Source organism: Syngnathus scovelli, chromosome 13, assembly GCF_024217435.2.
Source record: "Syngnathus scovelli strain Florida chromosome 13, RoL_Ssco_1.2, whole genome shotgun sequence".
Lineage (NCBI taxonomy): Eukaryota > Metazoa > Chordata > Actinopteri > Syngnathiformes > Syngnathidae > Syngnathus > Syngnathus scovelli.
The window spans coordinates 9,632,217-9,658,146 of NC_090859.1; the positions used below are offsets into that span (position 1 = coordinate 9,632,217).

Genomic DNA, 25,930 nt, shown 5'->3' on the forward strand with positions numbered 1-25,930 from the left:
GTTAACAGCGATAGTTGTTTTATAGGATCGGAACTAGGAAGACGACTGGAGTGTTAATCCATTTTGGTTCATTGTATCACTTGGTCCCAATGCAAGTTGACTTTCACAGCAATTTGTGAAAATTAATTTATTAATATGGTCATAAGATATACCCAGGGGTGTCCAAAGAGGGGAGCTGAGATTCAGGATTTGAGACTTCAGACTTCACTTGGTCCATTTGTTTTGGTTTGTGCTGCGAGCCAAAATTTGTGACAAGAAACTGTTCGATTGTAAGGCAAAAAAAAGTTTTTTTTTAATTAAAAAGACCTTGCAGGGTCAGACTGACGTCAAGTATTCAGTTATATGACTAGTAGCAAACTTGTGTAACCATCCGATGATGCCAACTCACAACTCCGCCTCCTCCTTCCCATCTCTAAGTGCATGTGCAGGCAGCAGGAGTGGAGAGATGTGACTTTCACACTTTCCCTTGCCTTGTGTGTGCTCTCCGCGTCAGCTTTGCAAATTGACATGGTGGATTTGTAAATTAAAACCAAGACAAGTGCCAGGGTCGCGAGTGAGTCCAACATGGGATTACGCATTGGCACGCCGCTTTACGCATTCGTGTGCGTCTATTTATTTGTCGTGACCCTCCGAGGTGCGAGTTGCCAGAGGCACCCGGCGCCCCCCCAAGGGAATAAACCTGAAGCCGCTCCCAGGCAGACACTTCAGTGGTCTCACAATGGTCAAATCTTTAGCATTTTAAGCCACGGCTCCGAGTACCAGCCGGCCAGGCGTCGCGGCGCGCCGCAGGAGCAAGTGCAGAGACCGATCACCATCCTCAGCGATGCCAAACAGCGGGCGTCGGACACTCCGCAGCAGCCCCCCGCCGCCCGGCCGGACTCTGAGGCGCTCCCGCCCGCGCTCCAGCGGCTGGTAAGAGGCAGGGAACATCGCCGGGTCCAAGCCCGGGTCCCGGACCAACCAAGCGAGCAGAACAACGGCACCCAAGCCAAAGTGACCGTGAGCCCACCTCAGCCCAAGAGGGAAGACGTGATGCTCGCCGACGACCCCTACGACCCGTCCAAGTCCTACGATATGGACCCCAACAACCCCTATTACAATTACTATGACGTGTACGAGAGGCCCAGGTCCCGATCATCCAGACCGGGATATGGCACAAGGTACCATCAGTACGGTAAGAGTGAGGGCTCGGTTCCGTGCACACCATCGGGACAGTCTAGGAATACATGTTCACACAGCGGACACCTTCTTAGGTATATTTAATTACACTAATAACAGTAACATAAAATGCATACAAGTTATGTGGTTTTAATGACTGTTGTGGTTACTACATTATACAGATTTAAGTCATGGCAACAGCAAAAGGTACGTTACAGTCTATAAAGTATAATAATTCAACTAAATATATGTACATACATAATATAAAGTTTGATTCGATTTTTTTTAAATCAATACAATAAATACAAATGCGAAATAATGTAACAAATAAATATCACAAATGTGAAATAATGTAAATAAAAATAAATCTAGTAAAGGTTACAATTTTGTTCATTTTATTATTTTATAAAATTAAATTTACAGTAATAAACCTGGGGGGAAATTAAGTAATAATCTAATAAGCAATAATACTTGTGGAATTATAATTTCAAACAAGACAAAATCGCAGACATCAGCCAAGGCGCAACACCAACACCACCAGTAGGTGGCGGTAATGTCCCACTTGTAATGTGGGCCAGGCTATCACAATGATAAATCCTTGTATATGAAGACAGATAAATTATTAACAACAGCTCTCTATAATCACTATACGTATGTCTTGCTTTGGCGTTCATTAATATTGTGGTTGGTATTTTACATCATGCCTTGTGTTGTATTTTTAAAATTGCATTTCAATCTAAATCATATTGCAGGTCATCCGGACCTGGTGCTGGACCCATACTACATTCAGACTGCTGCTTATGTGCAGAGCATCCCCATGTACAACCTCAGATGCGCAGCTGAGGAGAACTGTTTGTCAAGGTAGGCTGTTTTCGAGCCATGGGTGGTTTTGAAATCAAACAAAACAACATGGCAGTTAGTGTGTGATTCAAAGTCAGAGCCATGACTTTATAGTCCTTGCGGCTACGCTCTGCCCTTGTGCAACTGTGAGAGGATGTAAAATGAGCCAAATCCTGCCAGGGGCGGATTGGACGAGACGTAATCATAGTTTGCCTGAGGAAAAGAAGCCGGAATCGTAAACACATCACCGAACCCAAACAACCACGTGCCTGCGTGGTATTTTCCACCCGCCATTTAAGCTCAGGCTGTTTTCCCTTAAAGGCTTCACCTCAGCTCAGCTCAGCTCAGGACGTCATTGTTGGAGAAAAACAAATACCGCGTTCTCTTTTGTTTGCAGCTCGGCTTACTCGGCCAGAGACTATGACTCCCGAATGCTGCTACGCTTCACCCAGAGGGTCAAGAACCAAGGCACGGCTGACTTCCGGCCCAGCAGGCCGCGCTACGCCTGGGAATGGCACAGCTGTCATCAGTGGGTATACACTCATCACCATAATGAGTACAGTATCTGATACTAGTGGCGGTTAGGTGTAAAACCAGGTAGTCCTGTTTGCCCTTTCCTTATTCCTTATTTTAATTGTAGGATCCCTACAAAACATTAAGTATATTCTCAAGCATTTCACATTAAGTACCACCTAAATAAATATTTGGTTCTCCTAATAGTACTACCACTATATTTACCAACATTAACATACAATTTACTATGGCCCAAAGATATTTTATGCTATTGTAAACAAATGGAATAAGCTGTTAGAACATTAACACTACACAAAAATATAGTCACATATAAAAAGACTTAATAGTTCTGTTAAAATGTATTGCACACAAAATTTAAATGAAATTTGTTCTTAAATATTTTTGGGCAGGGAAACAAAAACAAACCAATAGTTCTCGAACATGAAATGCAAAAGCAGTAGACTAACTTAAAAAGTTTTTTGGCAATGATTAATACCCCTACCGCTAGAGGGAGCCCTGAGATATATTGATACTGTGGACAGCCAGATTGCGAGCTAAATGTGAACGTGAAGCTTTCTCAGCACTCAAATGATTTGTGTTTGTTCACTGTATGTGCGGCAAAGTCTAAATACATACAATAGAAGGGTAGAAAAATAGACTATAGCAAAAATACGTTAATTAGAGGGTGTGCTAAAATAGACTTATTACTGTCCATCCAGTCAATGTGCATTGTAGAGTCTATTGGAGTGTGAGACAAAGCAAAGTAAGACAGAGTCTCATAATGAGATACTCACAAAACCCGCAATCTGGCCCTGGTGACTTTCTTCGGCTCAACACTCAAATTCTATCCGATTGGTTTGTTCTCAATCGGAACAAGTTGGGTACACCAGCTTCTTTAAAGTCGATGTGAGCGAACTTCACATGACCTGTCAGTTGCATTCATTTACAACACAGATCCAGACATTGTAAAACTAACAGCCATAATGAGCCCTTTTCCCCTAATGGAAAATTAACTGGCTTCTCGATTCCCCAAAGAAATGACCTCATTCCAAAGTTATGTCTGGGGAAAGAAAAAAACCTCAACTGTCTGAATAAATCCTCTAAATGGTGAGCTTGTGGCTGTGCTCCAAAACACACACAAGAGATTTTTGGAGAGTTTCAAAGGTCTTTTATGCTAACCAGATTTGAATTGACTTTGAGAATCATTATATTAGACAGTAGAAGAAATGTGTGTACTGAGAAGAAGTAGCAGTATGTAATAACATGGCGGCGTGGGGTCACAGGCACTTCCACAGCATGGACGAGTTCAGTCGCTACGAGCTGCTGGAATCCGCCACGCATCGGTCGGTTGCCGAGGGCCACAAAGTCAGCTTCTGCCTGGAGGACACGTCGTGTGATTACGGTCACCACAGGCGCTACGCTTGTACCTCACATACTCAGGTGCTGCTAATAGGCTAATGCTATTTTCTCCATAACAGTGCATAAGTGTTTTAAAAATGACTTCTTATCATATTAATGTCCATTATCCAGGGTCTGAGTCCAGGATGTTACGACACCTACAATGCAGATATCGACTGCCAGTGGATTGACATCACTGATGTAAAACCGGGGAATTACATCCTCAAGGTGTGTCACATGGAAATGTCACCATAGAAGCATTCAGTGCATCGTCATTGTTATCTTTTTCACGTTTTGTTCGCAGGTCAGCGTGAATCCTTTCTACCAGGTGCCAGAGGAAGATTTCTCCAACAATATTGTGCGTTGTGACGTCCGCTACACAGGCAACTATGCCTACTTGTCCGGTTGTCACATCTCAGCGTAAGCGCCGACTTGTCAGATCTTACCAGTTATCGTCTCTTAATAATGATTCAATGTTGCTTTTCAGGTATTAATGAAGAAGAATCGTTCACAGCATCTGAAGTGTGAAGATGACTGCATTTGAGCGTATTTACAACACAAGGAGTTGTTTTTTAACTTAGTTTAAAATGTCGGAATACTCATGGTTTATATAGTTTAGACATAAATAGAGTTTTTTTTAATTGCATGCCATGTCCCTTCAATAATGGCTTTCTGAACATTTGGATGTTACTTCCTCCTGCTATTTTCTGCTTTTTTGCCTCTTTCTGGCCCTTTTATATTCTATTTTTTACTTTTGAATGTTGTCTTCTTTCCCATGAAGTAAGTAATAACAACAAATCTTTAAAATGTTAATTGATACTCAATCACATGCTTTATTTTTAAATCAAAAACCAAATTTACCCTTTTTTTAAACAACTAAATGTGTTCAGTACTAATCTTATTTGAATAAAAGTTTGTGATACTGTATCGTTTGCAAGAAAGATGGATTTGAAGTGATTCACCTTTTTCCTTGTGCGGGTGTGTGTGTGTGCATTGTTGCTAAGTGTAATGCTTTTCTGTTTTCATCATATGTCAGCTATCTGAACTTGTATGACGTTTTGTCTCATGTTGACGTTCTCTCTCTCTCTCTCTCTCTCTCTCTCTCTCTCTCTCTCTCTCTCTCTCTCTCTCTCTCTCTCTCTCTCTCTCAACATTATTACACGTGTACTCCTTGAAATCGCCGTTAGAGGGCGGTAACAAAATGACCTTGTGAAAAAAATTGTGCGCACTTGTTTCCTTGTGCACGTATTGTACTTCGTATTTGTGGACTTCTGCGTCATCAGCAATCCTTGAACATAGTAAATAATGATAATATAATAATAACGATAATATAATAATAATGATAATAATAATAATAAGAGTAATAATAATAAAGGACCAAATGAAAGTATCCACTTGTATTTATACAGCGTATGACTAAAGTACCCGTATGTGGTCTGGCTTCAAGAGTCCACCACGCAATGCATTGTGGGATTTGTTTTTGGTTTTTTTACGTTGCTCAAAGCCCCGCGCCGTGTCCTCTCGAGCACGCAAGTACGAACTAGCGTACTCGTTGAGCTAGTGTTATCTTTAACGGTGCCTTCGTGTGCATGTACGTGCGTACGTTCAATATTGTCCACTCAGCTCAGCCAAGTGTTTCCCTCTAGTAAAGTTTTTCTCGGGTCCGAAGTTGCTCACTAGTTGTCGTAATGCATCCCATCAGCGTGTCCATTCCGTCTTTTCGTTTAGAAAACAACCACGTCGAGAGGGGCTACACGGTGAGCTTCTCATCTTATATTTGTTTTGTGTCTGGTTACCGCTATGTGTTGTCTGTGTGTTCTTTCTTTACTTTTTGGACTTTAATACCATATTGCTCTGTGCACTGTGCTCCATTTTATTGACATAAAAACAAGAATCCCGACCGTTGGACATTCCAAACTGAAGGACACTGCAGTCAGTTAATAGTTAAAACGGTCAAGTGTCGCTTTGGAAGCAAACTACGTACGTTCCCCAGAATGCACTATAACGTCATTAAGCAGACGATAATTAATCCAAAAAGGGGATATTCTCTCCTTCTATGGTACTTTTGATTTATTTAATCTATATTGACAAAATTGGTGGATGTTTTGTATTCCAATTAATCGTCATTTCTGTTTAAAGCTTTATTTTTCAATCACTTGTGTGTGTTTTTTTTAATTCACTCAATGTGACATATTGCTACCAAAAAATACAAGGTCCAACCCCAGTTTTCACTAAGACATTATATTCTTATAATTTCCATTGTCTCATTACAGTTTGGAAACACAGAAGTTTTTCCGGTTTTGACACTTTTGGATTGTGCATATGTTCATTATAGAGTAACTTTTACTTTTCCTAAGCGGTAGTCAAACGTGAGTGACGGGAGGAAGTTTAATCGCCATTGTCAAATGTTTCCTCATGACACATCAGCCATCATTCTTGTTGGACTGCAAGTGGATCAGGATGCAAACATCCCCTTTTTTTTTTCCATGGTCGTTCCTCTCTTTCAGATGTTTCGGATTGACGTACTGACAAGCGGAAGGCAACATGCTATTGAGAAACGCTACAGTGAATTCCACTCCTTGCATAAAATGGTGAGCTGATTAAGCGTCACGCATTTTTTATGCGGCATGATGTCATTACACAAACTAGGAATTGTTTAGTCATCGGGTATGACAATTTGGGTGGCTTTCATCTTGAATTTCTTTCATGGGTTTTCCTCAGTCCTGCTCCCCCCACATTCCATAAACATATTGACCAATATTGTGAACGTGAGAATGAATGCTTGTTTGTCTGTATGTTCGCTTGCCCGTGACCTTAATGAGTGCTATAGAAAATAGATGGCATGTTGGCACATAGGAAATCTGAGCCGCAAAAAAATCTGTTCATCATTTTGTTTGCACTCTCAGCCATAAATACTTCCTCTTCCCATTTTTGAGTCTAAACAGGGCCTCTTAACAGTTCTCTTAAGCTCGTCTGCATCATCTTCTCTTCCTAGTCTATAGTTTGACTCAAACAATTGACTAGAAGATTAAAACAATATAACGGTTTATTTACAGGGCTCAATACAAGCAGACAATAAATCAAAAAATGTATCTCATGAACGTCTAACATGGAGCCAAAAATGAGAAAAAATGCTAAAATGTGGAAGGCCATAAAAAATGTTCTAGTCCAAACTAGATGCGGTTTTATTTTTTCCTTTCATGTTTTCAGTTGAAGAAGAGCATAAAACCGCCCGAGATCCCGTCCAAGCATGTGCGAAACTGGGTTCCCAAAGTGTTGGAGCAGAGGAGACAAGGACTGGAGCTCTACCTGCAGGTACTCGCCAGCATTACACCGGCTTGTCCTCTACTTTGTGTTTGCTGCAGCACTTGAGACCTCAACATAAGACCAAAATGAACTGAAATGATGGCGCCTAACTTTACAACAACTCGCTGGTTCAGTACATGGAGAATGGGCGTTTGAACACAAACACCACACCCAACACTTCGATCCACTCACTATTGGCAGGGCCCGGTGGGGCAGTTTGGTCATTTAAACGAAGACAAGTTGCTCTTCAGGGTAACAAATGCCCAATGTTTTTTTCTGCTGTTTTCTCTGTCCCGCCAGACGATAATTATGGAGAACGAGGTTCTTCCAAAGATATTCCTGGACTTCCTCAATATCCGCCATTTCCCCTCCTTGCCAAAGACAGAGAGCTGTGGGTAAGTTGAAACTGAATTCAGAACAAAAAATAAAAAAAAGCTTATTTTTGCGCCATTTTGCGGTAAGTTAATTGCCTGTTCACTGGAAGCCTTTGTGCCTTACCCTCCATTTTGCTTTCTTTAAGGTCTTTCGATACAGACTCAGTAGAATCAAGGTGAGTCAGTTTTGGTGTGTTGTTCATATAAAATCATCAGTCACTCAAATTAATAATGAAACTAATGAAATAATTGCTGGTTTGTTTTCAGTAAACTTTCACATCAGCCCATCGTGGTTTTTCTGAACGACCCCTACCTCCTGCCGGATGCACACGGTGAGTTTAGGCCACAAAATTAGGTATACCTGCATGATGAGAAGCCATTACGTAGCAAGAGCTGTTTCTAACAGTTTGACAAACTCTTTAGCTATAAAATGCCGTTGTAGGTGTACCCCATAAAACTTTGGTTTCATTTTAATCCCTATGCTTTTTCTTTCTCCTTCATGGCTTTTAGATGCCTTTTCAAATGTCGTGATTGAAGGCGTCATCCATGGAGTTTTCTTTGCTAATCTCCAGCCCAGGTAGAGTCACAAAATGGAAGCAAGTTGTACGGAAACTAAACCTCATTCACTTTGTCTTAAAGGTAGATTTTATTTTCAATTTAACCTCATAATAAGTTTGAGGCATTTGAATCAGGTGAATGAAGTTAATCAAGACATTTTATATGACTGAAGCAGCAAAATAGTGTTCTGGAGTCTTTTTAGCATGTCTTACTGTGAAATTATTCATCATCAAGTTTGAGAGAAAGAGGCGGGTTGCTAGGGAGATTTATTTGAATAACAAAATGATTGAGGGATACAAGCTGCGCCAAGGAGCCACATGGGAAATGAAGCGTTGAAGGTCTCTTGGTTTAAAAAAAATAAAAAAAATATGCAGAGCGGCGAGGTGCCACTCCCTTTAAAATACCAGCACCCGGGTCAGAGAGGACTCGAAAGGGACATTGGGTTCATTGGAAACCCGGAAGACTGACTTAATCTTGATTTCATTTTTTACTTGCACCTATAAGAGATTATGATTTATTTTTCAAGATATAATCAAAACTCTACTTAATTAATGGCCAGTATGTGACACTAGTACCAGTGATGTCCCAGACGGGATGCAAATAATGAAGACTGCGTTAGTATCGAATTTTGTGCAATATAAAATCAAACACTTTGTGGCTCGTCTGCATATCATATTACAGTTTACTTCAAAAAGTGAGAAATAGTTTTTCAGATGTCCAATGCCTGCCTATTTTATTTCATTCAAATGTAATTTCTTGAGATGGTCCGCTTGTTTTCATTGTTAAATGGTGGTATATTTCACTTAATAGTGTAATGAATCTAGAAAATGGATTTCACTTTTTCAGTTGAAACGACTGAAATGAAATCTTTGAATTTAGTGAGCTGCTCCCCTATGTTTTTACGTGTACTACAGTAAATAGTTGTCCTGAAAGTAGTCAATGTTATGAACTTGAATCTGTGAATTGATGTCTCATGCCGACACGGCAGTTTTGTGCGACCTCATCTTTATCATGCACTGAATTATAATTGAACTAAAACTTTCTGGTACAACTGTACTCTCATATTGCTATTATTGTTCCGTTTGTGCTTGTATGTATGAAGAGTCCCAATGTGCCATACAATGGATGAAACTGACTAATTTATGATTAAAACCACAATGTTACTGATATCATAAGCTTTTTATTATTATTATTAGAAAAGTGACAAAAAAGGTTTTGGCTTGACAAGTAATACTCACAGTATGGAGATTTGCATACAACAATTGAACATTGTTGACCATATTTCCTTTGATCAACATTTAAAAACTGATCTTAAATTATGTTCACCCGCAACAAAAACTAATGAACATCCAACTACAATTGTTTTTGTCTAAAAACACATTTCAGCCCAAAATTTATTTTAGATTAGATGTTTGGCAAAAATACTGACTTGTGCTAGTTTCAAAGTCATTTGAAATGACAAATAACTTACAAAAATGTCAACCTGGATGTGTGTCTGTTTCCCGTCGTAACAGTCCAGTAGTACCGACAAACAGTCCAGATCCAGCAGTAACGTCTTTAGAGTTCTCCGTGACCGACTTCATCTTTAAACCGATCGTCCTGTTTTTTTTCTGCCTCGGGTTCCTTCATGTTGGCAAATGCCACTTCCTGCGTTAGCTGCTCCATCGGAGGCAGACCCACCGCCAGGTTTCGCACCGCGATGGCGGTCATCAAGAATCTAAAAGAAAAGAAAAACATATACTTGCCTATGCAGGGTACACACAAACTGACAATTGGCACGGCCATTATGTTTGGGAGTCTCTAAAGTAAAAAAAAAGAATTTGTCATAATGTGTACTCCGCTTTACTCACCCTCGTCGTATGGCGTAGTACTTCTTGACGGTAAAGCGCTCAAGTCGTTCCAGGATGCCGGCCTCCTTGCGTTTCTTCACTTCCTTAATACGCCGCTGCCTCTTAAGGAAGAGCCTCACGACGGGGTCGATGGCATCGACTTCGGCGCCGTCTTCGTCGTCAGTCGACATGAGCGGCTGCAACTCGGGCGGAAGAGGTTCCGTTTCTGTTCGGGTAAGATTCAAGTTTGGTTTGCGATTTGAAATCTACGCGCAAGTGTGCTTGTGTTACCTGTCCCATTGCGAATGCGCTCCTGGAGGTCCAGCAATCTGGTGAAGTTCTGCTGCAGCGCCGCTTCTGTTGTGTTGACGTAGACGTACATATAGCAAGATGGCCCCTCAGACACCGTGTACGCTTTGTGGTAAGCCCCGGCAGGAACCTGCACCACACAACACCCGAAGGCAACACTTGATTGTCATAAACAGGAATGTTTTTTTGTCTTTCTAATTTGTACCTGTATCTTCTCTCCAGCCTGCAGAGAATAGTTCTTCTTCTCCTCAACTATCTCCACATTAAGGCTACCCTGCAACAAATGGATGCTGGTGTTGCCCAGATCTTCACTCACAAAGTTCTCCAAGTGGAGACCTGCAAGGTAATCAGCACGCAGTAAGTTCACAGTTCAGTTCCGTAACGGACAAGGAGGTAGTGTCACCTGGGAAGTCGGCAATGAAGACGATCTCGGTCTGGTTGTCCAGAGTGCTCTCAATTTCCTGGAACTTGGTTCTCCACGGCGAGAGGTCCACCAGCAGCGGCATCAGCCACCCGTTGGGTCGGAACGGCGACCAGTCGGCCCTGACGATGTCCACACGCGGGTCGAAGATCCTTCAAGGAGGACAGATGTTATGTGAGAGATCATCACACTTGCAGGAAATTATTTGATTTTCTTAAATCGACAGAATATTTATTAATGCTCTCCATGCCATTGATGTATAGTGACAGGCGAAACAGAGCTTCACTCCATAAACACTTTTAGCAGAAGCAAACCGATCTTGTTGCTTGGTCCCGAGCGACGCGGCGTTACCTTTGCTGGAAGCGTTCATTAATGGACACCCAGATGTCAAAGTAGATTTGGGGCTCAGAGATGTTGTAGCGAGGCAGGAGGTCATTGAGACACGTGGCGTACTGCTTTAGCATGTCGCCGTGGTCCTTCCAACGACGGCTTTGAGTGAACACCTAAAAAAAAAAGTTCTGATTGGAAAAGAGGATCTCCTTGCATTTAAGAAAAAGAAAAGAGGATCTCCTTGCATTAAGCTGCATTTAAGAATTTGCTACTAACTCACCCCTGGGTTGAGGTATCCCACCTCTCCCGTTTGGCCATCCTTGTATGTGATCTTGACATGCTGGTGGCTACGGGAGTGAACCATCATGTCCCACGAGTACCCATACAAGCCATTGGTCCAGTTGTTGTAACCCTGGCAGACAAAAGCAAACGATCAGGACCCAGAGACAGAACGATGATCCTTTTTTATCAGCGGGCCGGTGACCTTGCTGATCAGCATTGCTCAACTGTGAGTAAACTGAAGCTGATGCAACACGTGCTTGTACCTGAGTGATGAAGTGGGAGTAAGGCAGGAAAAACTGCTCCAGTATGTAGGCCAAAGTAAAAACAGCCGCCATCTTATGTTTAAATCGCAGTTTAGGAGATTTAGATGCGGCTGGCTGGCATCCTTTGCCGGAGCCCGCGTGGTAAACGCAGGAGGAACTGGACTGGAGGTCCGCTGAAGTGAGCGGGAGGACGCCCCTGAGGAACGCCGGGAAGCGGCCGAAGAACCTCCTTGGCCAGTCGGCGTAGCAGAAGAGCGGAGATGTCGCCAGCATTGCGTACGGGAACATGCCTGTGGGAGGTGAGCGTGAAGGTAACGTCACTCACAAAAATTGCATCATCAATGAGAGATTAGCTAGATTTCTATTCTGGTGGCATCTTGTGGTATCTAAGTGCATTCCAGACACCACAAAACCACAAATTAAAATATAATCACTTGAGTTGTGGCAATAATAAAAGTGGATAAACCAAATTACCAATGCTGAAGAGCTGAGAGTTCATGCAGTGGAAGTAGGTCACGAAAACCATCGCATAAGGCCGCGTGGCGTCAAAAAACAGCAGGTAGCCTGCGCTCAAATCCAGAATGAGCCCGCCCCCGTGTACTACTACCAAACTCACGAACTCCACGGGAAGAATCACCCTGAAATAAAATCAACGCCATGATTTTGAGTCACACCTGAGATTTGAGCGGAACATTTTAAATACTACCTACTTAAAGGGATCAAACAGCCAATGGTGCGCCAGGTACGACATGGAGTATCCCTCCACCCAATCGGCATCCAGCTTTTTCACGCCAGCAAGGAAGTAGACTATAAATATCTATTAAGAGATTACGCCATTAGACAAACATTACATACATGAAAACAAATTTCTCAAACCTGCGTCCTCAAAAGGGTGTAATTCCAAAGCGGCACATGTGCGTTTCTGATAGAAGGTCTCCTCAAGCCATCGAGTGACCTAAAAAGCAGCAAGATAAACGTTAAACCCGCTCCTAGCTGTTTTTGCGTAAAGCGACCGCTCACCAGTATCTGTTGCCGTCCATGAGTGTGAGTTGAAATCCGATGAGGCCGTAGAGGTAGGAGTGATTATTCCATGCCGTTTTGTCCAAGAAGAAGATGTACCAGTACGTGGAGATGAACATTAGACAGGACAGACGATACAAACAGCCCAGCATGATGCCCAACGCACCTTTAGACACACATAGACGTTCATTTAATCACAAATAAAAAGGAACATTTATTTTCAGATTTTCAAAGAGCATTTTTTTGTGTCAAAACGTGAACTTACTAACTAATTAAATATACTAATATAAATATCTTTAGCCTCGTCGAATGACAAAAGTCATTTTTGACTTGCTCTCCCAATACCAATTAAAAAAAACACAAAGTGACTGCATGAGCAGGTTTTCTGGGGGTTGGGTTTAAAAAGCAACATGTGTGCTTTCATGTCTGGTAACAGTGCCACCCCCGCAGAGATTTTTCCCTGAAGCTAGAGAGGGGAGGTGCAGGTGAGGGGAGCGGGGTGCAAATGAAACCCACCGAGGAACATCACCAGATAGACCACATACATCCAGTCCATGGGAAGAGGCTTCAGGAAATTGAAGAGCGGAAAGCGGCACACGGGTGCACCGTCCAGGTATTTGTAGTCCACGTGACTGAGGCCACGCTCCTGTGTGATATCCACAGCCATCAGCAAACCTATACATGACGATAACATGATCATGATATTGATCACAATTGGTCATTTTTCAGCATTGCTGGTCACCAAACAAGCAGCGGAAGATGCCCAACGATGCAGGGTCCGTTGGTCGGTTCAGGAGGGCCACCAGGCTGGACCAGGAGGTCAGGTCCTCCTTCTTGAACCCGAAGAGCTGCTCCAGCTTACTTTGAGGTGCGGGTTGTTTTGTTTTCTTATGTGCTGAAGCTTTTTTAGCTGTTGTTTTTCCCCCATCGCTGCCCACGAAAGCACCTATGATATTATACAGTAGTAAAGTCAAAACTTCCTTGGAAGATCTCCACGCGCATTATGCAGGTCTTGCCATGAGCTTGTATTTCAATAAGAGCCGTATACCCGCACAGGAATTACATTGGGGAAGCAACTTTAGGTTTAAATGCAAGTTGATTTATATTCTCCATATTAAATTGTTACTTTGGCAAAAGCAATACAACGCGCAGCCAGGCTAACAACCTCACCTGCACTCCCGGCTCTCGCTTCCATGGTTCAAAATGTTAAATGCAGCAGGGGCAGAGTGGTTTAGGGCTCATTAAAAATCTTGGTCTGCAGTCCTAGCCTCAGGTGGTGTCCTGGAGGCAACGAGACAGACCAACTTACGTGTCACAGTCCCACGCAGACCCAAACCGCAGGCTGACCAGGGGGCGGGACCATAAAATTTGTTGGCGAGACACTCGTTGACTATTGGCTGGTTCCTTTGTAAACCACACCCAAAATATTTTTAAACGTCATATCCGGGTAGCGAAAAATAACATTATTTTACGAACGCTAAGAGAAATAAACAAGATTTTCATTCAAATAAGTTTTTTTTAAATAAGTTTTTTTAAAAATTGTTCTATTGTGTATGTTTTTTAAAAAACAATTTTCCAAATTGTTTTATGGGAAAAAAACACTTTTAGGCGTGATGCCAATTATTGATCGTCTGTGCACTTTGGACTAGGATAGAACATTCAGCAACAAATGTTTACAGGGGGTGATCGTGCAAAATCAGGTTCTTAAGATGCAGAAAAGAAGCAAAAAACATATAAAAATTTATTTTTCATTGCATGCAAAAAAAAGGTCCAAGAAAAATAAACACTTAAATACACGCCAGTCGTAAACAAGATTTAGACAAATTAAAAGCTTTGTTGTAAACATGCTGTTTATTTTCTGGGTGTACTTTGCCGATCTGCCATAAGTAGCGCTATTGAGAGTGGCAGCCTCCTGCGACGCAGCCAATGAACGCGTAGGCAACAAGAGAAGAAGAAAGCGAATACAACAACCGTTTTTGTCGCACCTCAGCATACGCGTTAAAATTTGCATTTGTACTCCTTTTTTTTGTTGGGACAACATGTATCTGGTTTAGTGGGTTTCCGAATGCTTAGTTTGTGACTGCCAACACCGTTGTCCAAGACTTTTGTATGGTAAATGGAGCAAGCCCATCTTCAGCTGGGCTCGGTGAGGTGATAAACAGACGTGGTTTTGTTTTAAAGTCCACGTCAAACATACCCACTGACTCCGTTCTCGTCAAAAGGTAAAGTGACGCTCGTACTGAATATGCTAAATCAAACATCATATAGGTAACCAGTTAGCTTTTTAAGAGAGCAGCGTTTTAGCCGACCGCAGCATGGAAAAATGGTGTTCCGTCCCTGTAGGTTGTGAACGTAGCACCCACCTATTAATGTCAGAGTAATGTACTTGATTTTGATACAAGGAAATATTAATGTCTATTTTGGAGTATCAATGTGTTAGTTCAGCAATTGTCTAAACTCTGACAAATATTTTAATTATGTGTTTGTGTTAAATGACTAAAATGAAATCTGCATTGTTCTTAAAAGTGTAAACAATCATTTTGTGAATTGGACTTCCAGTCACTCAATGTATTTGTTTCTTCAGGCAAAAATGGGGAATATGGGAAGCAGATTTCAGTCCTCGAAGGGACCAGACGAAACTGGCGAAAGCAGCCGTAAACACGGGTGTGAATGGAAGCGAAAACGGAACACACAGTGTGACTGTGAAGATGACAAGGACGATGATGCCATTCTAGATACACCGCGCAGGCAAGTCAACAGGCTCAGCTCAGCAGCAAATTAGCAAGCTGTCCTCACATGCCATCGTTAAATACATTTTTTTCTCTCTAACCTTGAACAGGAAGAAACTGAAAAGCACCTCCAATTACATTTATCAAACATTGTTCCTCAATGGAGAAAACAGTGACATTAGCATCTGCGCACTTGGCCAAGAGTGGAAACTTCATAAATTGTACCTGTGCCAGGTGAAACAAAGAGATAAAAGCATCACACACCTAATTTTCAAATGCTTTTGAAAGCTGGATTTACACTGTGGGTTGAGGTGCTCAGTTTTTATTTAATTTATAGCTCTAGATACACCACTGCGATGGAGCAAGGTGGCAAAGCTTTGTTCCTGCGTGGAGATCGTGTTGCTGGGGCAATTTATGTACATTGATGTACTATTGATACAGAGCCAAAAAAAGTCTTGCCTATGCACTAGTACGAGAGGTTTATAAAAATGATTTGATTTGATGAAACAAATTGTTACATTTTTAAAATTGTTGCAAATGTCACTTGAACCCTTCAGTGTAAATCTAACCGTAGTGTCACCTTTTATCTTAACCCTTACCTCCTTTTGGGACCTGCCAGTCGGGTTATTTCTCCAGCATGTTCAGTGGCTCATGGAAGGAGTCCAAAATGATGGAAATCAACCTGGAGATACCTGACCAGAACATTGACATAGAAGGTGAGAAGGCAATTTGAAGTGGGGAAGTCGTGCAACAGTTATTCACTATTCAAATGTTTTTCTTTTGTGCATCTTTAGCTCTGCAGGTAGTCTTTGGCTCCTTATACCGCGATGACGTTCTTATCAAACCCAGTGGGGTCGTCAGTATTCTTGCAGCTGCTTGTATGCTACAGCTGGTCAGTAAATGGAATTACTGTTTTGCTAGTAACTAGTGCTACTGTATTATAAAGGCACAGTGAGATGACGGTAATCTTTTTTTTCCGTTGTGTTGGCAGGATGGTTTGATCCAGCAGTGCGGTGAAACCATGAAAGAAAACATCAGCGCGAAGACGGTGTGCAGCTACTACGCATCCGCTTGCATCTATGGCTTGGACTCTGTCATGAAAAAGTCAGTGCTTATTTTCTACCAGAGCTCATGAGGTCTCATGAGAAAAGTGAAAAACTCAATGTGCTTCTGAATGCTTTTATTTGCTGTGCAGATGTCTGGAGTGGCTACTAAACAACCTCATGACGCACCAAAATGTGGACTTGATGAAAGAAATTGGGTATGTGGTTTTAATTGGATCATTTATTACAGAGGACCCTCCAAATAGTGAACATCTGTATATAATTGACACCTATTGAAATGCTTTGGGGGGGAAAAATTAAACCACAAAATTAAATCTAAAACTGCTGAGACGCATTTAATTTTTTTTTCCCACAAAAAAAAAATGAAAAAGGATGAAACTGCTTAAAATATTGAAAAAAAAAAAATCTGCAAATATAAGGATGCGGCCAATGAACATGCGCTCTCACATACTCGAAATTGTTCAGAACGGAAATGATGGTGCAGCTCGTCCAGTCGTCCGACTTGTTCGTCATGCAGGTGGAGATGGATGTCTACACTGCTCTTAAGAAGGTATAGATTTGATTTTATGCTTCACTGATTTTCAGTGCATTATTGAATGAATTGGTTTTCTCTCTTCGTCAGTGGATGTTCCTGCAACTCAACCCCATGTGGGACGGACCCATAAAGCAGCTTCTGGCTGATTCTGATGCCTGGCTGTGCAAGCGCAGGACCGGTACTGCTTATGATTGAAAACAGCATCCTTGGTTTCGCATTTTTTTTTTTTCTAGACAATTGTTTGTGGTTGCCTTACAGACTTGTTTGAGAGCGAGCCCTTCCTAAACACTGACGAGGGGGCCCCCTTTAGCTCCGTCTTCAAATATGTGCGTCTTCAGTATATCGTCAACGACCTCGCTTCTGCGCACATCTTGGAGCGGGACAACATTTTGCCTCCTGGTATACATCATTTCATTGCTAATTCTTTTCTTTTGAAATAACGGCGCAAAACTGATTACAAGATAAAGCAGGAAACTGTTACAGTGCATTGTTTCCTTTACCCTCTCTTCCAGATTGGTTGACAGCAGTATACAAAACGCAGTGGTTTGCCATGTTGCGGACAGAATTTGACAATGATAACGGGTAAGAAGAATCAATCTATGTGACGTGTATTTTTAAACTCCGCTGAATGCAATAGAAGAATTGTTAATGCTACTCACCATTAGTCCGCAGGAAGCAAACAAAGAAGAATTTGAGTTTAGCAGCATGAGGTGTGGCAGAAAACTGACCAAAGATGGAGACGTGAGTGATGACAGACAGCTTAAAGTTTGCTTTATGCACATATTATTTTTAAATGCTGTATCCATATGACATAGGTGTGTATATATTTTAAAATACTGCATATACATTTAGTGACATAATTAGATATATATTAATGGTCTATATTTTTTGTAATCCTCAGTACTGCTGGCGATGGACAGGTTTCAACTTCGGTTTCGACCTGCTCGTGACCTACACCAACCGCTTCATCATCTTCAAAAGGAACACACTCAGTCAGCCATGCGGGGGCGCTGTGAGCTTGCAGCCACGGCGACATCTGGCATACAGGTTTGCAGACGCCGCACATTCACTTCCTGTTGTGGGTCACAGGTGATGCGACATATCAAAGATGGTTTTTGGAAGCCAGGTTTTGTGTCAGTGCTGTTTCCCCAGACTTTACAATGTACTTGCTGCTATTGTTTATCCAGGTTACGCTTGGCCTCCTTTGACAGTCTCGGCAAGCTGGTGTGCAGCCGCTCTACTGGTTACCAGCTTCTCACACTTGAGAAGGACCAGGTCAGGAAATATGGTTCATCCTCACAGGATGTTAGACCAAGATGTTTAACTCGTATCCCTCCTCACAGGAGTATGTGGTGATGAACCTGGACAGCCGCCTGCTGTCCTTCCCGCTTTACGTTTGCTGCAACTTCTTGTACACCTCGCCGTGCGTGGACCACCGGCTGGACCCCTCGGAGCGAGAGGGAAGCGCCCGCAGCATCTCCTGATTGGCACGCTGTGGTCGCCCACCCGCTCTTGTGGTAACGTTGACGCTGTTTGTACACTCCGCCGGTACCTTCGACTTCACAAATGAGCCAGCGCGGGGAGTACGTCCCTAACGTCTTACTTGAAGACTGCTGTCATTCTCTCGTGGCGTGAAGCTGCTGCATACCTCAACAAGGAAACTTCCCATTTCTGCACTCATGTTGATGACACAAACCGGTCACCTCAGCTTCACTGATGGGAACATTAGCGGGACTGTCCTATGGACTTCTGGAAGTGAGAATTGTGAGGATTTTCCGCCTCACCGTCTTGGCATCACAAAGCAGGAAATTCTGCAATTGCGCTTTTTTTGTATACCAACAGGTAAAATACTTCAAAAGAATAATAAATAAGAGGAACTATTACAATTTGCTGTGTATTGAAGATATGGTGTTAGTTGACATCATGTACAACTCAGCAGCTTCTTATTTTGCAAATACATCTGAAATACGTAAACAAAAAATTAAATAGTCACCACTTTCAATTTGAAACGGCAATCTTATGCAGTCTTGCTTCCTTCACAATTGTTTTTCTAATGTGGTTTCACTATCACGTCACACATACTTAAAACACTTTTTTGTTACTTATTTAGGCACTCGCACATCCAAGTCTTAGTTTTTGGGGGGAGTTTCCACAGTTGACTGCTTCCGTCGTTACATTACCGCTAATATTTTTCTTTGCATCGTAATGTCAAAATAAGATGGCTGTTGCAATCCGAGGTTAGTTACTCGTGCCGCTTCGGCACGCCTTGTTTTTAGTACACATTTATTTATAATTTTTTTTTCAAGGGTTTTTTGTACGTATCCAAGATGTTTTTATTGCCAATAAAACTGCCCATTGATGTGGGCTGTGGTGCTGTCATATCATCTAAATGAACTTCCGCTTCTGTATTCATTTACACTGGTTGACTTTTAGGTTTCACTTAACATGAAATTCTGATTAACATTGCATTGTACCATGTTTAATTGTTTCACAGAGACAGACCTTGTATTACAAATGACAAATTTAAATATGTGTGACAGTTCAACACCTCGTGAATGATTCTAATAATGGCATACTGGACCATTTGAATACCACGTCTCCTACTAAGCTCAGTGCAAGTGTTGACATTTGTTGTCTCATTGGGGTATAGAGTCCAGGTTCTCCTGGATTCTACGTGTCATGCTGGGGATCAGGTTCATGTGGTCGTCCACACAGCTGCCCACGCATCGCTCCATCAGTGACCGGACAGCGGGCTCCTTGGCACCCGAATCAAACAGATCCTTCGCCTTGTCGTTGCAGTGCATTGTGCATCTGGCCAGACGGTCCTGATGGGGGTGACAGATTTACTTTTAATATCAATGGGGAACAATTTTCGTGGTTTCCTCGTCCTCAAAACCATGACTCAAGTGTGGTAAGTAAGTCCACTCGTGCAAAAAATGGAACTTTTATTTCTAACCTGAAACTTCTCCAGCTCGTTAGTGACGAGCCCCTGGGCTTTGGCCAGAGGAGTGTGACACCTGTCGATGCATTGATGCACTTGAGTCATGGAGTCCGTGGTTCGATCACAGCAGTCCGCGCTGCACTTGAACATGCGAGCCTGCCAGCATGGACACACCTCCTTAATAATTGTACACAAATGAGCAAGTGTGCACGATCAGAAGCCCTACCTGCATTTTGCGGATGTGATCCCTTTCCAGGCTTTGGACCATTTCCTCCACCACAGCCTGAACGCGTGCTTGGTGAGCCTCCGCCATTTCTCCTCGTCCCGTTAAATACTTTATGATACAAGTTTTGTGTTAAACAATACGAGGCGGGCGCATAGGTCGAGGGAGCTGTCAGAAATTGATTTTACCTAAGTATAGATTAGGCACTAAGGTCACCTCCATTCAAGCATGGTTTACTAAGGCGGTTTTGCTACTTCCGGGTTACTTCCGCTGTCAGTTTGGATGAAGACCGCCTTTTCCTTTTTATTGAGTCAGTCCGTTTTTCAAAATATATAGAAAATATCTATATTTAGAAATATGTATAGTTATTTTTTTGCAGTACGGTGACGAAATAAATAGGTTTGGTAGTGTTTTCTATAACAATTGAAAACGAACGTCAATTCTGGATATAAAATTTAATTCATAATACCAGTTTAAGACGCAATTCTTTCATACAGATGAAGGTTTAAATGCAAGTATAACCTAAATGATTATTATGAAAGTTTTGTAATATTGTATTATCGGCCTCCGAGTCTACGCAAAAGCTTGAATTACTTTTATTTTGAAACACTGAAAACTTAGCCCGGAACCACGGAAGGGACGTCGTTCATGTCTTTTCAACTGTTCAAACTAACAACAGTTTACTAGTTTCGCTTCGAGCCAAGCTTCGTCTATATACGTCGTTTTGAAAACTTCCCCGTTTTGTGTAAGTAGTCAAAAAACTTTGATACGAGTGGGAATATTTTTGTCGAAGAGTAACGCTGTAGACTTGTAGTTTCGAGAATTGGCCTTGCCCCAAGCTGTCTATAAATTTTAATATTTTTCTCCCCCTTTCCCCTTTTACTCGACTATCTATGAAACGTGTATTGTTGGAATGTTAAGTGAACGTACGCTCTATCCATCATTATTTTACAAAAATATAAACTAGGTCAGACTTTGAGCTATGGCTGATAAAACACTTGTCAGTAACATGCCTGCTTCGTGTTGTTGCAGATGTTGTTGGACCACATCATGTGTGTTGGGACCCTCAGCCTGGGAGCCTTCCTTCTCTTGGCAATCTGTCACAGTTTTGCCTCAACTCAGGAGCTGCATAAACCACCCTCAAACATTGGTGAGATTTCACGAAGACTTCCTTATCTTTATTACTTTGATTTTACTGTGACAAGGCCGTATTAGGGTCACTTTGAAAAAAAATGACAATGAGATTAAAGTTATAATTTTCTGAGAATAAAGTTGCATATTTTCAAGATGAATTGAATCCGAATAGACTCATTAGCATACTGACGTTTTTAGTTTTGCGGTCAATAACTATTCAAGCCCAAGGCAGTCTCACACTCGATGCATGAATTGTACATATGGACACTCACAGCAGCACATCACCATGTATTTGTATACCATTGATTGACAGTGTTGACTTTACTCCCGTCCAGCTGTGGTAGGAGCAGGCATCGGCGGCTCGGCCGCAGCCTTCTACTTGAGGCAGGAGTTCGGACCTACGGTCAAGATAGACGTGTTCGAACCCGGCGATGTCGGTGGAAGACTGGCGACGGCGCAGATAGCAAACCAGGAATATGAAACGGGAGGTGTGGCCATCCATCCCCTCAACCTCCACATGAAGCACTTTGTTGACAAATTAGGTAATGAAGTCAACACGCTAGAAGTTTGAAAATATTACAAATTTGATCTAAAGAAGCTTTCTTGTAAAAATTTTTGCTATTTAAAATGTTTTATTACATCTATCAACAGGCATCTCCACACGTCAGGACGTTCCGTCGAAAAAGGCGGTCTTTGACGGCAGTGAGCTCGTTTTCGAAGAGAGTGATTGGTTCATCGTAAACTTCTTGCGCATGCTGTGGCGCTATGGGCTCAACTATCTGTTCATGCAGATGTGGGTGGAGAGTGTTATGGATAAATTTATGAGGTGAGTACGGGAGGGAGGGAGTGAATCTCACATCCTTCAGTAGCTTGTGGTGAGGTTCATGTCTAGTGACGTCCCTGACATTCTTTCACATGGAAGGTAAAAATGTCCTCTGTCAATAGGATCTACCAGTACCAGCAGTACGGTTACTCCTTCACCAGCGTGGAGAGGCTTCTGCACGCCATGGGAGGGGATGACTTCCTCAGCCTGATGAATCATTCGCTGGAGGAAACCATGAGAGCCGAAGGATTTCCGCAGAGCTACCTCAACGACGTGGTGTCTCCCCTCACGCGCCAAACCTACGGCCAAAGCATCCGCATCAACGGCCTCGCGGGTTCGCAATCTCACGCCTCTTCATGTACTCTGAGATGAGGTATTTCCGTTGACATTTTTGCATTGTTCTGCCAGGGGCTGTGTCCTTGTCGGGGGCTGACTCAGGCCATTGGGCTGTGGATGGAGGCAACAAAAGAGTTTGCTCAGGACTTCTTTACCACAGCAAGAGTGAACTCATCCGAGCCAACGTGACCAATATTTTGTTCAAAGTCCGCCCGTCCAAGACAGGTATCCTTCACATGTCATTCGCGTATATATTCAGCCTAGTAACTGACAAGCACCCACCCCACCCTAAAAAATTTGGAACTGCCTATATCAGCGCTTAGCAAAAAATTTACACTAACTACTGTCAAAATGACCAACACTGAATTAGTCATGTAGGAGGTCCAAGTTTTTATCAAAAACAATTGCAATTAAATGTAAAGGGAAAAACTACCCAAATAACAATTCTATTAAAATGTATTAAATAAAAAAGTTTAATTGAAATTGTGCGTAAAACATTAAACACAACAAAAGTACTGTACAGGATTAAACAAAAAGTTGAAGCCTCTCAAATTGACTATTTCAACATTTAGTATAGTGTTTTTCCCCTACACGCCACTAGAGGGAGCTGACATACCGCATTTAAGAATCACAAGCGTTGTTGAAAATGAATGAAAGACCGAATGACTTTTAGGTCAGGGTCACGAACATGCTAGAGCCCGGTTTGGATCTGGCTCCAGACCCTGAAGTGCTTCCATATGGACCCTGGCTGATATCCATAGAAAAAAGAATGCATGGTATGAAATATGAGCCGACACTTGTTGTTCAAGCAGCGCACCCATTCCAGGTGTTACGGTAGCCGTCTCGTAGAAGGCGAAGCATGCGAACGAAGTACATGTGAGTGAAGTCATCCCAGGTCACTAAACCAATCCAATCTGCATTTCAGCCAGTAAACACTGACTATGCCTCACTATTTGTATATTGAAACCATTAAAAAGTCAATTTTCCATAACTTCTATTTGTTTCCTTGTTTGCAGGGCCCTCCGTTGGGTTCTATGAGGTCAATTATGTTGGTGACACCGGTGCGGGGCACTCCATGTATGACATTGTTGTCATAGCAACCCCACTTCACCAGGGCAAGTCTGACATCTCGTTCTCAGGTCTATCCCCGCCTGTGTTGTCCCATTTCCCTGGCATCTACCACAGAGTGTTCTCCATTCTAGTCCACGGCGTGCTTAACACGTCCTATCTTGGAGTCACGCGGCCCCCTTCGGAATTCACGGTGTCCGAAGTTCTCACCGCAGATTCCAGAGACAACATCATGTACAGTTTAACATCTATCGACCCGGTCCACATCCCGGCCGGCTACAGCCGACCTCCTGCTAGCCACAACAAAGTTTGGAAAGTGTTTTCTTCACGAGAGCTGGACCAAGAGGACCTGCAACGTTTGTTCCTTTCGTGGGATTCGGTATCGCAGACTCCATGGCTGGCCTACCCCACTTACCGCTCCCCGCAACGCCAGACCCCACCTTTTATCCTCCACAGCAGACTCTACTACCTCAGCGCCGTGGAGTGGGCAGCCAGCTCCATGGAGATGAGCGCCATCTCAGCCAGGAACGTGGTGTTGCTGGCGCACCACCGCTGGCACCAGCAGAAGGGCCGGATTGACCAAGAGGACCTGCATACGCGCTTGCGGGGGGAGCTCTGAAGCTCAAGGCGTTGGCCCGAAAACATCAGGTATTTGGTTGGAATCAGGGTCAGATTTATTTTCGGCAACAAAATTATGATTATTAAGTGATGATTTGCCAAAAATATGTCTTTTTATCGCTTCCAGATGAGCTGCTAGTCTGCAAAGTGGCACCTACAGCGTAGGCAAAATATTGTGCCGTTTTTTCTCATTGGGTCCATAGAACATTTAGAGTCCTGTAATTAATTTAGCATTGATTTAGTCTTTTTTTTTTTCTTAAAAACAATCTTTACAATATGTGTGCCCTCTCTTGTCTAATTCTGATTATTATGGCCTTTGTGGAATATGAGTTAAGCAAAAATGGCCGCCCCCAGGAATGGATAATAACGGGTCGTTTTTTAAGTTTTATTTATATTCCACAAATACAATATTAATCAAAATGTTTTTTTTCTTTTCCATCACTGGTTTCCATCTCAAGTAGACCTATTATGAAAATTCAACAATTTTTCATCATTTAGATTAATTTTGCTCCACTTTAAAAGCGCTCCCATACACATGTTCGTTGTTTCACAATGAGCTCGCTCTTTTCGGAAGTCAGCCTTACAAGAATGAAAGGCACGTTTTGCGGAAGTCATTAAGCACCACTTACTACTCCAAACTACTAGTTGTGGTTTTCTTTGTTACTAACAGGCGTGACTACATTGCATTGACATGAATTCCAATAAATTACTGAGCCACGTGGAACTGTAGCGTAGAGCCAAACCGGTATGAATTTATTATGGCCAATGCTGATATTTGAAATTCAATAAAACTGATTAATCGGCCAATAAATGTGGCTTGGTGTACTGTAAAAAATATATATATATAGTTTGGGGTATCGCTATCACAAATGATGGGAAGTATTTAACTGGAGAAGACAGAAAATCGACCATTATTGCTAAACTGTCATGACATGAAATCGTCACAAAGCACTGGAATTGCTGGCCCGACATGTTTTACAATGCCAACTGTCAATAATTTCTCAGAACTATTCAAAGTGAGGCTTTTCTAAAATTTAAGTCGTATGAGAGGACAATATGTATGTGCGATCACTGAAATTTATTGTACGATAATGAGGCTTAACTTCGGACCTTTCCTTATTTTCCCTCTTGGCCTTTATTCTGCAAAACACTTTATACCTAAATATGTTTCAACTGTAAATGTTGGTTGATAATAACTTCTTCCTCTGACCTACCTCCTGAACAGACTACTATTAAATTCTTTTTAGACACGAAATAGGGTAAATAATGCTACTTTTATTTTTTAAAGATTACTACTGTCGAATAATTATGCTGGTGTAAATAGAATCAGGGAGACAAATGTTTGCAACTGTCATTTTAAGTATTGTATATGTGCCATATTGTTCTTTTGTAATGCATTGACAACTATATTTTAAAAAAGAACCATTTACTAAAGCACTTTTAAGGGGGCTAAATGCGCACTTTAATTGACAGAATTCAAGAACTCAGTTTGGAACATGTAAAAAAATTTTTTATGAGACTTTGAACTGACACATTGTGTTGTGTATTTGTTTAGTAACACAAGTCCCCTCTACCAATGCCCCAATTGTGACTGTAGCATTGTGAGCTTCCAGTTATCAGCCAAATGAAATCAGATTTTTAAAAAAAAGAAAGGAAATAAACATTGTCTCCACTTGTCAACATCGTCTTTCAACCTTTTTTTTTTTTTTTTTTTTTGACAGCTCTGAGCATCCTCCCCTAAATAAAGGCCCATGTGATTAAAGGCCTAACAATGAGTGTCCATTGAGCCTCTGAATAAGGATGAGTCTGTTGTACTGATGTGACTCAGGTAGTGAAAGGGGTCTAGGAGGACAATGGT

General features: G+C 42.1%; 6 protein-coding genes across 11 annotated transcripts; 4 read left to right on the plus strand and 2 right to left on the minus strand.

Annotated features, from left to right (window-relative positions):
• Positions 1-416: 416 nt before the first annotated feature.
• Positions 417-4,850, plus strand: loxa (lysyl oxidase a). Its single transcript, XM_049739130.2, has 7 exons — positions 417-1,174; positions 1,911-2,019; positions 2,396-2,527; positions 3,795-3,951; positions 4,042-4,137; positions 4,214-4,329; positions 4,397-4,850. The coding sequence occupies exons 1-7, from the start codon at positions 565-567 to the stop codon at positions 4,401-4,403; spliced, it is 1,227 nt and encodes a 408-aa protein (XP_049595087.1). The 5' UTR covers positions 417-564; the 3' UTR covers positions 4,404-4,850.
• Positions 4,851-4,990: 140 nt separating this feature from the next.
• snx24 (sorting nexin 24) lies at positions 4,991-9,316 on the plus strand. The gene is made up of 7 exons (XM_049739223.2): positions 4,991-5,666; positions 6,417-6,500; positions 7,120-7,224; positions 7,516-7,610; positions 7,736-7,765; positions 7,857-7,921; positions 8,100-9,316. Exons 1-7 carry the CDS (start codon positions 5,598-5,600, stop codon positions 8,168-8,170), a joined length of 519 nt encoding a protein of 172 aa, XP_049595180.1. The 5' UTR covers positions 4,991-5,597; the 3' UTR covers positions 8,171-9,316.
• ggcx (gamma-glutamyl carboxylase) lies at positions 9,308-13,965 on the minus strand. Its single transcript, XM_049739029.2, has 15 exons — positions 13,772-13,965; positions 13,344-13,547; positions 13,118-13,276; positions 12,602-12,767; positions 12,458-12,536; positions 12,292-12,398; positions 12,056-12,219; positions 11,582-11,871; positions 11,317-11,448; positions 11,058-11,209; positions 10,689-10,858; positions 10,491-10,621; positions 10,268-10,415; positions 9,998-10,202; positions 9,308-9,864 (listed from the first exon to the last, which is right to left on the minus strand). Exons 1-15 carry the CDS (start codon positions 13,794-13,796, stop codon positions 9,705-9,707), a joined length of 2,292 nt encoding a protein of 763 aa, XP_049594986.1. The 5' UTR covers positions 13,797-13,965; the 3' UTR covers positions 9,308-9,704.
• Positions 13,331-19,323, plus strand: gmcl1 (germ cell-less, spermatogenesis associated). Of its 3 annotated transcripts, none has more exons than XM_049739074.1 (15): positions 13,331-13,469; positions 15,186-15,353; positions 15,445-15,564; positions 15,950-16,046; positions 16,125-16,222; positions 16,322-16,434; positions 16,526-16,591; positions 16,860-16,944; positions 17,017-17,107; positions 17,188-17,328; positions 17,442-17,511; positions 17,595-17,670; positions 17,831-17,976; positions 18,117-18,204; positions 18,273-19,323. In XM_049739074.1, exons 2-15 carry the CDS (start codon positions 15,192-15,194, stop codon positions 18,411-18,413), a joined length of 1,494 nt encoding a protein of 497 aa, XP_049595031.1. In that variant the 5' UTR covers positions 13,331-13,469; positions 15,186-15,191; the 3' UTR covers positions 18,414-19,323. The 3 variants fall into 3 exon arrangements, with proteins under 3 accessions (XP_049595031.1, XP_049595030.1, XP_049595029.1); XM_049739073.1 differs by lacking the exon at positions 13,331-13,469 and adding an exon at positions 14,515-14,823; XM_049739072.1 differs by lacking the exon at positions 13,331-13,469 and adding an exon at positions 14,902-14,940.
• A 63-nt stretch (positions 19,324-19,386) lies between these two features.
• On the minus strand, positions 19,387-20,383 carry fam136a (family with sequence similarity 136 member A). Of its 2 annotated transcripts, XM_049739227.1 has the most exons (4): positions 20,282-20,383; positions 20,097-20,204; positions 19,886-20,026; positions 19,387-19,754 (listed from the first exon to the last, which is right to left on the minus strand). In XM_049739227.1, the coding sequence occupies exons 2-4, from the start codon at positions 20,181-20,183 to the stop codon at positions 19,566-19,568; spliced, it is 417 nt and encodes a 138-aa protein (XP_049595184.1). In that variant the 5' UTR covers positions 20,184-20,204; positions 20,282-20,383; the 3' UTR covers positions 19,387-19,565. The 2 variants fall into 2 exon arrangements, with proteins under 2 accessions (XP_049595184.1, XP_049595183.1); XM_049739226.1 differs by having other exon boundaries at positions 20,097-20,382.
• A 328-nt stretch (positions 20,384-20,711) lies between these two features.
• Positions 20,712-25,930, plus strand: pcyox1 (prenylcysteine oxidase 1). Of its 3 annotated transcripts, none has more exons than XM_049739070.1 (8): positions 20,712-20,838; positions 21,126-21,243; positions 21,563-21,769; positions 21,879-22,053; positions 22,173-22,384; positions 22,459-22,611; positions 23,403-24,102; positions 25,794-25,930. In XM_049739070.1, exons 2-7 carry the CDS (start codon positions 21,126-21,128, stop codon positions 24,071-24,073), a joined length of 1,536 nt encoding a protein of 511 aa, XP_049595027.1. In that variant the 5' UTR covers positions 20,712-20,838; the 3' UTR covers positions 24,074-24,102; positions 25,794-25,930. The 3 variants fall into 3 exon arrangements, with proteins under 3 accessions (XP_049595027.1, XP_049595026.1, XP_049595025.1); XM_049739069.1 differs by lacking the exon at positions 25,794-25,930 and adding an exon at positions 24,200-25,752; XM_049739068.1 differs by lacking the exon at positions 25,794-25,930 and having other exon boundaries at positions 23,403-25,752.

Coding starts and splice junctions, on each gene's coding strand:
- loxa (XM_049739130.2), top strand. CDS start 565: ATGGGATTACGCATTGGCACGCCGCTTTACGCATTCGTGTGCGTCTAT. Junction 1,175..1,910: donor CACAAGGTACCATCAGTACG/GTAAGAGTGAGG, acceptor ATCATATTGCAG/GTCATCCGGACCTGGTGCTG. Junction 2,020..2,395: donor GAGGAGAACTGTTTGTCAAG/GTAGGCTGTTTT, acceptor TTTTGTTTGCAG/CTCGGCTTACTCGGCCAGAG.
- snx24 (XM_049739223.2), top strand. CDS start 5,598: ATGCATCCCATCAGCGTGTCCATTCCGTCTTTTCGTTTAGAAAACAAC. Junction 6,501..7,119: donor TCCACTCCTTGCATAAAATG/GTGAGCTGATTA, acceptor TCATGTTTTCAG/TTGAAGAAGAGCATAAAACC. Junction 7,922..8,099: donor CCTCCTGCCGGATGCACACG/GTGAGTTTAGGC, acceptor CATGGCTTTTAG/ATGCCTTTTCAAATGTCGTG.
- ggcx (XM_049739029.2), bottom strand. CDS start 13,796: ATGGAAGCGAGAGCCGGGAGTGCAG. Junction 12,768..13,117: donor CTATCTGGTGATGTTCCTCG/GTGGGTTTCATT, acceptor GTGTGTCTAAAG/GTGCGTTGGGCATCATGCTG. Junction 12,537..12,601: donor ATGGACGGCAACAGATACTG/GTGAGCGGTCGC, acceptor GCTGCTTTTTAG/GTCACTCGATGGCTTGAGGA.
- gmcl1 (XM_049739072.1), top strand. CDS start 14,917: ATGGAAAAATGGTGTTCCGTCCCT. Junction 15,565..15,949: donor ATAAATTGTACCTGTGCCAG/GTGAAACAAAGA, acceptor GGGACCTGCCAG/TCGGGTTATTTCTCCAGCAT. Junction 17,329..17,441: donor GGACAACATTTTGCCTCCTG/GTATACATCATT, acceptor CCTCTCTTCCAG/ATTGGTTGACAGCAGTATAC.
- fam136a (XM_049739227.1), bottom strand. CDS start 20,183: ATGGCGGAGGCTCACCAAGCACGCGTTCAGGCTGTGGTGGAGGAAATG. Junction 20,027..20,096: donor ATCACATCCGCAAAATGCAG/GTAGGGCTTCTG, acceptor CCATGCTGGCAG/GCTCGCATGTTCAAGTGCAG. Junction 19,755..19,885: donor ACGAGCTGGAGAAGTTTCAG/GTTAGAAATAAA, acceptor CACCCCCATCAG/GACCGTCTGGCCAGATGCAC.
- pcyox1 (XM_049739070.1), top strand. CDS start 21,126: ATGTTGTTGGACCACATCATGTGTGTTGGGACCCTCAGCCTGGGAGCC. Junction 21,244..21,562: donor TAAACCACCCTCAAACATTG/GTGAGATTTCAC, acceptor ACTCCCGTCCAG/CTGTGGTAGGAGCAGGCATC. Junction 22,385..22,458: donor CCGCATCAACGGCCTCGCGG/GTTCGCAATCTC, acceptor TTGTTCTGCCAG/GGGCTGTGTCCTTGTCGGGG.